Source organism: Myotis brandtii, unplaced genomic scaffold (genome assembly GCF_000412655.1).
Source record: "Myotis brandtii unplaced genomic scaffold, ASM41265v1 scaffold293, whole genome shotgun sequence".
In the NCBI taxonomy this organism is placed as follows: domain Eukaryota; kingdom Metazoa; phylum Chordata; class Mammalia; order Chiroptera; family Vespertilionidae; genus Myotis; species Myotis brandtii.
The window spans coordinates 2,387,742-2,400,029 of NW_005361201.1; the positions used below are offsets into that span (position 1 = coordinate 2,387,742).

Sequence of the window (12,288 nt, forward strand, 5' to 3'; positions counted from 1 at the left end):
AGGAATGACTGGTCACTATGACACAAACTGACCACCAGGGGGTAGACGCTCAATGCAGGAGCTGCCCTCTTGTGGTCAGTGAGCTCCCACATGGAGGAGCTCTGCTCAGCCACAAACCAGGCTGATGGCTGCCAATACAGCGGTGGTGGTGGGAGCCTCTCCCGCCTCCTCAGCAGCGCTAAGGATGTCCGACTGCAGCTTATGTCTGCTCCCCGCTGGCAAGTGGACATTCCCTGAGGGCTGCCGGGCTGCCAGAGGAATGTCTGATTGCCAGCTTAGGCCCAATCCCCCGGGGAGAAGGCCTAAGCCAGCAGGTGGTCATCCCCCGAGGGGTCCCAGACTGCAAGAGGACACAGGCCGGACTGAGGGACCTGCCCCCGAGTGTACAAATTTTTGTGCACCGGGCCTCTAGTATTATATATAATTTTAAGCCTACTTTTTTATAGAACAAACATGAATTATGGGACTCCTTTTGTAGAATGAATATGTGCATTTGTTGTGTGTGTAGGTATGTGTTTTTATGACTGAATAGATGAACTTATTATACTTTTATGAACTTATTACACTTTATTTAACTAGTTGTTTATTGTTGGGTATTTAGGTCTCTTTCACTTTTTCCTCCTACTTTTATTGAGATATAATTGACATATAATATTTTATTAGTTTAAAGTTTACAATTTAGTGAGTTTATATGTATATATATGAAATGACTAATACAGTAAGTTTAGTTAACATCACTTCACATAGTTACAAATATTTTTGTGATGAGAACATTTAAGATCAACTCTTAGTAACTTTCAAATATATAACACATTATTTTTAACTATAGTAACCATGCTATATAGTTTTAACTCTATATCCCCCAAAATTGCTAATCTTATAAGTGGATATTTGTATCTTTTGACCATTTTCACCCATTTCCCCCACCATCACCAACCACCAAACTGTACTGTTTCTTTGAGTTTGCCTTTTTTTTTTTAATTCCACATGTGAGACCATACACTATTTCTCTTTCTCTGTATGACTTATCTTACTTAGCATAATATCCTCAAGGCCTATTCATGTTGTTGCAGAATGGCAGGATTTTCTTTCTTAATGACAAAATATTATTCCATTCTTTATATAAACCACATTTTCTTTATCCATTCATCCATGCATGGACACTTAGGTTGTTTCATGACTTGACCATTGAAAATAATGCTGCAATGAACATGAAATACATATTTTAGAGAGAGGGGAGAGAATGTGTTATAAAATGGCTTTTACATTTTTCTTAAATTTCACTAAGGTATAATGCTTGAATGATTTCACTAAAAGACTAAATTCAGTAAAAGACTGATTTTGCAAACAAAATCTAGCTGTTAATAAAAAGTTAAGTTTATTCCTTCAAATTATCTTAATGAAGAGAGAGAGAGTAATTAACTTGAATTTTTTCTTGCATGGACTGTTGTCTAAGGAATTAACTCAAAATTTTATATATGAGTCATTTCAATGTTATTACATAATTATGTTAATATTAAGAATTTTATAAATCTATCATCAAATAATAGTGACAGAATTGCTATCATGCAACCAAATTGATATTAAAAAATAGAGACCCTGACCGGGTGGCTCAGTTAGTTGGAGCATCACCCTGTACATCAAAAGGTTGTGGATTCGATTCCCAGTTAGGGCACATACCTAGCTTTCAATTTGATCCCTGGACGAGTTCCGGAGGCAACTGATTAATATTTCTCTCTCACATTTATGTTTGTCTTTCTGTCATTTTGTCTGTGTCTCCCTTTTTCTCCCTTCCTTTCTCTCTGTAAAATTAATAAAAACATATCAAAAAATAGAGGAAAACTATGTACCTCACTTAGGGTGGTGAACACACATATATTTATAGATGATTTATCATGTAATTATACAGCTGAAATCTATGTAGTTTTATTAACCAATGTTAATAAATTCTATTAAAAATACAATAAATCAAAATAAAGGAAAACTCAGTTATTTTCTTATTCACTGTATTTCTCCATCTCTTAATTGTATTTGTTTTTATATTTTGTTTTCCTATAGTCACATTGTTTTTGGAGTTTTGGAAACAGCGTCAAGCCAGACTGGAGTGTGATTGGGACCTGGTGGACTTCGAGGAGGAGCAGCAGCAGCTTCAGCTGAGGCCAGAATTTGAAGCCATGTGTAAAAAGAGGAAAATTAATCCTGTGACTCAGGTAGATTAGGAAACTGAAATGAGCGTCCTATCTCAATGGGCACATTGCTGTAGGTTGTCTCTCAAATAATGGTGTCTATTTTAATTTGCCTTTAAGTATTCTCCAACATATAAATCATATAAACTTATTTACTTACTCTTATATTTCAAACACATAGAAAAGTAGATAGACAAGTAAAATGAACTCCAGGATGAACCCATCACACAGCTTCAATTAATATTAATTCATGGACAATCTTGTTTTATTTATACACCTACTCCTTATGGCCGTTGGATTATTTTGAAGTAAATCCAAAGAATCATATCATGAAAGACATTATTTTAATACCAAGTGCAATTTTAAAAAAATGGAAAACAGTGTGTATGCTCTGGGCTTTAAATATGTGTATAAATATGTATACATGGAACTAAAGATAATATGCAAAAATTAAATTAGTATTGTATTAAGATAGTGGGCTTATGAGTGATTGTTTTATTCAACTAGTCTCTCTTAATTCATTATAATGGGAAGAACATTGCACTGCTATTTGGGGTGAAAGTCTGTATTTTGGGATCCTTGACTGGCAAACCAGCTATGTGGTTGACTGAGTAATTTGACTTCTTGGCACCTTTTTTCATGTGAAAATAGAAGGTACTTTGCCATCAAACACTAGACTCTTGGCTGCATATTCTTAGAGTCCCTACATTTCCATAATCTGTAACCACTTTGTTACCAGATGCTATTAAAGGCAGAAAATAATATGTTTCTAACACAGTCTTTTTAGTAGCATTCCTTACTTTGTTCAGCACACTATTCTTGCAGCATAATACTCAAAATTCTTTACATAATTTAGGCATTCATTTAACATTTATTAAATTGCATTGAAACATTACAAAATTCAATAAATGAATAAAGGGGGAAGAACACCTGAGGAAATACATTAACAACTTGGGTGAAATTAACAGTTTGAAATTATAAAATTATATCACAAGTGATATTGTCATACTAATGATATTGTAGTAGAAGACCAAAGAAATACCAAGCACGCTTCCTAGAGAAAGGGAGGGACCCCATTTATTAACACTAGTGGACTCCAGGAATAATTTCCAAACCAGAGTGAAGAAACATGCAGAGGCTTTGCTTTTTATAACCTTCTGGGATCTTTGTCTTACAGATATGGTTCCGCCCCCTTTCATGGGCTTACAGGAAGGCCCCAGGTGTTGGGGGTCCCCAGGCCATATCCGATGACCTGTCCTGGGGCCAGCGATAACAACCTTCCCCCGCCCGCTCCAGGGCAGTGCATTGTTCACAGTTTTTATGGCCTGACACTCCTTGCAAGACCAGTTTCCTCTTCAATATTATGTATATCTGTTGGGGAGCACATGAGACTTGGTTGGAAAATTGTAAGGAGGACAATCTGAGAAAAGGGAAGTGTGTGGAAGGCCGCCTGCCCTGTTTATCTGAATTCCAACTTAGGGGAGTGCCCAAGGCAGTGCTCCTAATTATTCCTTAATCTTTCCAAAAAAACACCCCCCACCCCCCGGTGTTTACTGGAATCCTTACGCTTAATCCCTGGATGCCCTTGCATAGAGGACAATGTAAATACATGTGTCCTCTCAAGAGTACTCACCCTACTGATTGTATCTTAAAGATAAATTTATCTCAAACTGCTGTTACAATAAAAGGCTAACAAGGCAGGCAATCTAGGCTGCCTGGTCCCTTTGGCCAGGCCATCCCTTAGCCCTCTCTTTCACAGTGAAACTGTGTCAAAGTAATCTGTTCATCCATCATTCACAGGCTGCTGGTCATCCCCGGCATATATCTATTCATATTTCATAGGATAAAATAGAAAATTAAGGCAGGCTTATTGGCTTTGCCAAAAATTTTTGACATGAAAGCCACATGTACTGAATGATTACCTTTCAAACCAATTGAAAAAAAAAAAAACAGTATGTATTGGTTCACTGTGAATTATCCACTTAGCTGTAATGATTTCCATGAAATGGTTTATTACTTAGCTGTAATTATCCACTTAGCTATAATCAGAATTTTTTTTTACTTACTTGCTATGCTTTATTAGTAGTTAAGTACAACCAGAATTCTCACATTTGAGTCCATATTGGGAACACTCATTCATATGTTGACATCCACATACATGCACACATCCTGAGGTACAGTAGAACTCTCAGAGAACCTACTCTACTGTTGATTTCTGTTTCCACTCAGAAAAATATACCAAAAAATGCAAAATCTTCTATTTTAAATAGAATTATATAATTTAGGTTTCTGCTTTTTTTTTTTCTATATGGCAGTATTATTTTGGGTAAAATCTAACTCTTTATGTAGCTAAGAATGTTAGCTGATTTAATTAATATCTTCCATTAATGACTTAACAAGCTTAAAAATGGAAAAGTTTGGGCCCCTGAACATTGTGAAATCCTATAAATATAAAGAAGGCATCCTATTTAATATCATGCAGAGCAATTACAGAGTTAGAATCCTATTAATAAAACCTATATATAATATGCAAATCGATTGAACGGCCTAATGACTGGTTGATATGATGCGACCACCAGGGGGAAGACACTCAATGCAGGAGCTGCCCCCTGGTGGTCAGAGTGCTCCCACGGGGGGAGGGCCGCTCCTTAGCACAGGGGCGGTGACTGGAGCCTTTCCTGCCCCCGCTGAAGGCAGGCGATAAGGAGCGAGGGGTCCCAGACTGGGAGAGCCTTGAACTTCGAGAGGGATGTCCGGCCTCACCCGGCCCCCCCCCCCCCCCCCCCCCCATCTCCCTAAGCCGGTCAGACATCACACCAAGGGGTCCCAGACTGCAAGAGGGTGCAGGCCAGGCTGACGGATGCCACCCCATCGCCCTGCCCCACTGCCGCCAGTGCATGAATGTCATGCATCGGGCCTCTAATGGAATTTTAACATCATTAAAGTGTCTACTTAAGCAACTGCCCTCAGATTTTGACTTTATTTCCTATCTACTTGAATACCACTCTAATTCAACACTCAGGAAATAGTGTGTACTCATTATGTCTCATATCACATGTAAAATATCTCAGCTAAGAGTGCTGAAGTATTCTACCTAAAGGGAAGGGACCATTGCTAAAATGTAGCTTCCCATGAGCTATACTGGACCCTTTTGGGAGGTTTTGGGAGGTTTCTTATTTAACTGGTCTTTGTGATTTTGACTACTACTTGGAATCCCAAAATTGTGGGTAGATTCTGAATTTTGCTGTGATTTCTTCAAAATTATAGGAGATGGAGCCTCACATGCCTCTGAAGAATCGGATTCCATGGTACTTCTTATCAGGAGCCACAGTAACGTTATGGGTAAGCATTTTAAAAAAACATTAGGATTATCTCAACAGTTTAATCTGAAACAGCCCTTAAGTCCCTTCCTTACTTTTCTCTCCACAGCCTTTATATTAAATAGAGCTCTTATATAAAATAAACTGTAATTTACATGGATGCACCATAGTTGAACCTTGGAAAAATAGTTAGGGTGAGAGAGAGAGGTGCTTTATCTTAGAGCCTGTCCCTCCCTCTTTCCCAATTTTATTGCAAATTATTTGGCTAGTTTTTTATGTTTTTTTTTAAATCATTAGTTTATCTTTATCTCCACTTAAAATATTTGCACAAAGAGAAGAAAACACAAAAGAAAAATGTTACTTCATCTACGTGAAGAATTTAATTATTATATCCCATTTTGAGGGAATCAGGTTTTCTCCATGCCTTTTAGCTAAATGATTCCTCGATCACCATAATCTATTTTCTGCCCTCCCTTTTCCAAAAGTGTTCTTTCTTACAATTGGACTTTAATTTTAGAAAAAGAAGTATATTACCCTCTGAGAGTTTAGCATGTTGAAGTATAAAAAATTAGCAATTGTAGACTACAGCTTAACTTCACCAGTTCATAATTTCTTACCTTTAACATTTCTTATTGAAAGTATTGACTTTTCTATTTTAAATTTGCATTTTCTTAGATAATATAAAAATCATTAAAGAAAGACCATAGAATAAAGGAGGTGACAATCAATTTGGGACACTCCTAGAGAAATATTCTGAAGTGGTGTCCAGAAAGATTATTCTGTCTTTTATTTCTATTATTTATTCAGTTTGGTTCAGTTCCTCAACTTTCAGAGTAAAATTCTCCAATCATTGATATAAAGCCATCCCCAGATCTTTGTGGGTTTTTTTGCAATATGGGAAGTATACAAAATTTATACCAAACAGATGCAAATATCTGAACTGTCTGGTTTATCAGGCCACTAATGGCAACATTCTGAGGGGAAATGAAATACAATCTTTAAATGTACTTTTCTTGGGAAAGTAAGTCATCTTCATGCTACATGTTTAACTACAATCTAGAGCAGAAGTTGGAAAACATTTTTAGTAAAGAGGCCAGATATATTTTAGGCTTTGTGGGCCAGTCACTGGCACATAATTCTCTTTATTTTTCTTTACAACCTAAAAAATGCAAAACACATTCTTTTAAAAAAATGTTTTTATTGATTTCAGAGAGAGGAAGGGAGAGGGAGAGAGAGAGATAGAAACATCAATGATTAGAGAGAATCATCCATTGGTTGCCTCCTGCACGCCCCCTATTGAGGATTGAGCCTGAAACCTGGGCATGCCCTGATTGGTAATCAAACCATGTCCTCCTGGTTCATGGACCTACACTCAACCACTGAGCTACACCAGCAGGCAAAACACATTCTTAACTCGAGGGCCATGCCAAACTGGTAAGACAACAGGCAGAATTTGGCTTTCTGGCTAGTTTTCCTGTATCTTGCTAGAGTATGGACCATGAATACTTTTCCATTTTAGACTTACCTCGCTACCATATGCTTTATCTCTAACCCTTTTACCTTACCAGTGTTCATTTCCTGCCATTGGTGATGAGAGAGACTTGGTTTTCTTTCCATGTCAGAGCTGCTAAGCATAACAGAATGAGATGAAGAGAAGAGTATGTTACAGATATAATACGAGGACCAGAGTGACCAATTCTGTTTTCCTTCTGCAGATGTCTCTTGTCGTTGCCTGTTTGGTGGCTGTGATCGTGTACCGCCTGTCAGTCTTTGCTACATTTTCCAGATTCATGGAAACTGAAGCATCCTTAAAGCATGTCAAAAGTTTTCTCACTCCTCAGATAGCTACAGCACTCTCTGGGTCATGCTTAAACTTTATTGTCATCTTGATCTTGAATTTCTTTTATGAAAAGATATCTGCCTGGATTACAAAGATGGGTAAGCTGACTCTTTACTATGGCTCTGAAAAAGGGTCACTAGCAACACTACACATTCATTCTGGATCAACCCCCAGGGAGCTAATTTTTTAAAAGCACATTTTAAGTCAATTTGGTTCCATAGGTAGACCCATAGCCTGGTACTTCAGAATGCCCTAACCGCTATATCCAGGCCATCATAATGGAAGCAAGACAACGAACTAAAAAGAAGAATTAGGACTTTGTAGATCTTTTTACGTATTCTTATCTTAATTGTCCTTTCATGGGGCTAGTTCAGTGATGGTGAACCTATGACACGCGTGTCAGAGGTGACACGTGAACTCATTTTTTTGGTTGATTTTTCTTTGTTAAATGGCATTTAAATATATAAAATAAATATCAAAAATATAAATCTTTGTTTTACTATGGTTGCAAATATCAAAAAATTTCTATATGTGACACGGCACCAGAGTTAAGTTAGGGTTTTTCAAAATGCTGACACGCCGAGCTCAAAAGGTTCGCCATCACTGGGCTGGTTGAATCCTAAGTAAAATCCTCACTTTTCTCAAGGCAAAGAGAGTTTTTATTTCATGTACATGACTTTTAGAAGGTATTTGGTTTTTAAAAACATCATGAGAACAATCAGCTTCTCCTTAATAAATCTGAAATGTAGTGCCTCTCTTTTCAGTTGCAATATCTTAGAATCTAGATTATTTTCTATTTAAGATATTGAATGTCCCCCTAAAGCAGTGGTTCTCAACCTTGGCTGCACATTAGAATCACCTGGGAATCTTTTTTAAATCCTGAGTTCTGGGCCTCATTCTCCGGAAATTCTGTTTCTTTGTTATGGGGTGGGGCCACAACATTAGTAACAAAGAAACAGAATTTCCGGAGGATGAGCCCCAGAAATCAGGATTTTAAAAAGATTCCCAGGTGATTCTAATGTGCAGCCAAGGTTGAGAACCACTGCCCTAAAGCCATGAGGAAAGGTGAAGGCATCACAGGTGAAAGAGTCTCAAGTGAAGTGGTCACAGGTGAAGTGGGAGACTGAGCCAGGGAGAATAGCACGGAGCATAATTGCTCCTGATCTTGCCCCAGCAAGTTGGAAATAGATCAGAGACTCAGCTCAAGGTCTCAGCTTCTTCTCTGAGTGCTCTTTGTTCAGGAGCTCCTCCTCTAAACCGGCCACTGAAAGGCCCAATGTGACCCAATAGAGCACCTCTTCCACCCAGGACTGGAGCGAGCACTGGGCAGCCACTTTCTTTAACTATGACCCTCCAATTTGGAGTTCTTCCCCCAATTATATTTGTATTTTTCTGGTAGCAACAACAAAAATATCACAGCAGATAACACCCAAAACTAAAATACTTAAAAATAGCAGCTTTCTTCTATGAGAAAAAGCACTTGTGTTCACTTTTGAGATTTTGTAAGAATGCACCTAAAATGGAGGTGTTCTCTGTCTTTAGAATAATATGTGTATTTCAGCATCACTGAAAAAGTCATGGATTTTGTTGAATTGGGAGATCATCAGCTCAGAAAAACATGCTCTTTTATGCCTAGTGATGCTTTACTGTGGCATGAAGAGAATCTAATATTTTCTTATTTTGGAATTCATTAAATGATAGATCGTAATAAGGAGAAGGAAAATATATGCTATTACTGCCACCATTTGTGTCACATGGCTTTAAAATTTTACATAGCTACTAGTGACCCAGTGCATGGATTCAGGCACATTGAAAAGAAATTAATTAGAAGGTGGCCAGTGGGGCAGGACTGGGCGAGATGGGCCAGACAACCCTTGGAGCCAACCTCCCGCGGTCCCTCCCTGGCCGGCCACACCGGGGGTGGCATCATGGCTTGAAAGGTGTCTATGGAGTGAGTGAGCTCCCTTTGGCAGGTGGGGTCCCTTGGCCTGGCCTGTGGGGATCGGGCCAAAACCGGCTCTCCAACATCCCCCGAGGAGTCCTGGAGTGTGAGAGGGCACTCTGCAAAGTTGCTGTCATACAGGGTGTGGAATGCAAATGCAAGGGTGCACTAAACCAGATTTGGGGCCAACAGTGCCCCAGCAACAACATAACTCATGACTGAAGGTGGAATCGCTTGGCCCCGTGAGGAATCGGGCTCCCTCCTCTCTGGTTTCAGGGTGTGTTACCCAAGAACCGCTGCTGCCAAGTCACTGCAGCTCAACAGCTCCTGCATTGAACATCTGCCCCCTCTGGTTGTCAGTGCATCATAGAAGCTGGAGGGACACTTAGCATATTAGTCTTTTATATACATAAATTTAATTCATGAAATGAAAACACAAATTGGTTTGCAAATTATCCTCTGCCCTTGGTATGAGCTTACTTTGCTTAAACCTGATTGAAAACAGAGAGAGAGGGAGGAGGAGAGAGAGAAAAAAAGAGAAATCTCCCAAGTTTACAGGATATATAGTTGTGGGGATGAGCACAGGCTCTTCAGTCTGATATGGATGGGAATTCCATATTCTGATTGTGCGACTCCAGGCCAAGTATCTCACCCCTCTAAATGTAACACTGACCACTTCCTAGCTTCCCTGGTGATTAGATCAACACAAAGTCTCTAGTAGGCAGCCTAGCACAAGTCTATAATTAACTAAGTATTGGTGTATTATGACCAGAGTGGGAAACATTTCAACAGGCTCTCAGAAAAATGTGACTAGATATCCACTTATCCCAGGGACTAAAAACTTTAATAAGAAACAGGAAAGTGCACTGTTAAACATTGGTGTTTTTTACTTACCAGAAATCCCTCGAACTTACCAGGAGTATGAAAGCAGCCTGACCTTGAAAATGTTCCTGTTTCAGTTTGTAAATTTTTACTCATCATGCTTCTACTTAGCTTTCTTTAAAGGGAAGTTTGTGGGCTATCCTGGAAAGTACACATATTTGTTTAATGTGTGGAGAAGTGAAGAGGTAAGAACTCTCTTGAGAAGCGAGGTTTGTTTTTTCAATAACTCAGTGTTAACCAAATACCTTTTTTTGTGCCCAGCACAAACTCAAATTTACTCAAATTGGAAGAAAAGTATAAGATACTAACTCTGTCTGCAGAGAATATTGGTTTTAGAATTCTGTCATCTAATAGATCTCCCTGTTCCTTTAGGGCAAGAAGTTATTTTTTCTTATTGTTGGTATCAAAAAATGAGCTGCAAAATGGAATAAGTGAGTTCTATGTTCCCGAAGGCTTCCTGCAAAGGAAGAATGATAACTCTCTCCAAGTACAGCAGAGAGGACTCCACCATGGGTGTGAGCTAGGTCAGATCAGTGGTCCATAAATCTGGCTGTGCATTCAAATCACATGGAGAAAAATAACAACTTCTGCCCTAACTCAGACATAAAGATGCAGAATTTTCTGAGAATGAGATCCACAAATGTTTTATTAACACAGCTGAGTCTAATGCAGCTATCCTAGCACTACTCTGTGATCATGCTTGGACTATTGAGCTAAATATCACTTTATATCCCATTAGTATCCATTTCAACCCAAATCTTCAGATTCTTATCCTCTGAATTTATTTCACTGCAAAAGTTTTGTCTTTCATCATTCACTTCTCTTTGCACCCTTCCCTTCTAACTAGTGTGACCCTGGAGGCTGTCTAATAGAACTGACCACCCAGCTGACCATTATAATGACTGGGAAACAGGTCTTCGGAAACATTCAAGAAGCCGTTTATCCGTATGTATGACTTAGAAGTTTTTGCTTGATTTAAGTAATCATGAGAGATTTCCTCTGGAAGAAGATGAAATTCTTCTATTATCGTGGTGCCTTTGTTAGCAATGTTTAAGTCAATGAAAAAGAAACTTCACATTTAATCAACAGTTGAATGCATTAAGGTATTACAGGCTTTTAAATATGCATCACTGTTGCTTGAGTTGAAGTTGAGGGAAAGATAATTATGCCCCTTTTTAGGAAGATTTATGTATCATATCATCTATAGATTATTCTGCATGTTATATAGTCACAAATTGAACTCTGTAATAGTATCTATTTTTCATGGACACATTTAGGCAAAAATTGGTCATGAATGAAATACAGATACATGAAAGGTTTGCTTTCTATTCCAAAAGCATAGCAATATGAATACTTTTTAAAAAGTGAAAACCAAAGTAACAGTTGATATCAAATATAAGATGAAAATTCCCATGGATAAAAAGAGGAAGAATCATAAGCCTGTAATCTTGCAAGGCTCCTAGTTAGGAAATGACAGTGTCAGGTTTGTTTAGCACTTGTAGTATAAAGTGCTCTATTTATTTGTCTATTTTATGTGATCATGCACACTCTTTATTTTGTTCTTGGTTTTAAAGGGAATGTTTTTAACTTTTCCCTATTAAGAATGATGTTCGCCCAAAATGTTGCTTATGATCAGATAGAGATAATTTCCTTCTTTTCTACCTTTTTGTCATAAATAGGTGCTTGAAATATATCAAATGTATTTTTCTGCAGCAGTTGACATGATTTTATATTCTTAAATCTGTTGGTGTGGTTTATTACATTGATTGATAAGTGATTGATTAATAAAATAAAAAAAATCTTCTTGTTTCTTAAAGTAATCCAACATTATCATTATACTAGGAGCCCGGTGCACAAATTCTTGTATATTAAAAGGAAATTAATTAGAAGAAATATTTTAATATGGCTATTCACCCTTTCTCTATAATAGAAGTGTCAACCAAATTCATGATCGATAATGATAGATTGAAATACACGTGTGTGTTTGACGCCAGCAAGAGTTTTATATGTATCGCGCGTGTGCAAGTCAACTTAGCCTTTTATAGATATAGAATAAACTTGATTAATTAGACCTGCTTTCTGATTTAGCTTAACTTTTTCCAGCCCAGTGAAGCACCC

At 37.9% G+C, this 12,288-nt stretch overlaps 1 protein-coding gene across 1 annotated transcript in view; it reads left to right on the plus strand.

The window, feature by feature from the left end:
• ANO5 (anoctamin 5) overlaps nucleotides 1-12,288 on the plus strand; it is a 70,141-nt gene that overhangs the window by 40,473 nt on the left and 17,380 nt on the right. The window contains exons 13-17 of the mRNA XM_014542241.1: nucleotides 2,059-2,210; nucleotides 5,454-5,528; nucleotides 7,222-7,444; nucleotides 10,186-10,355; nucleotides 11,018-11,115. Of these exons, the coding sequence (XP_014397727.1) occupies nucleotides 2,059-2,210; nucleotides 5,454-5,528; nucleotides 7,222-7,444; nucleotides 10,186-10,355; nucleotides 11,018-11,115 (718 nt within the window). The remainder of the gene's footprint in view (nucleotides 1-2,058; nucleotides 2,211-5,453; nucleotides 5,529-7,221; nucleotides 7,445-10,185; nucleotides 10,356-11,017; nucleotides 11,116-12,288) is intronic.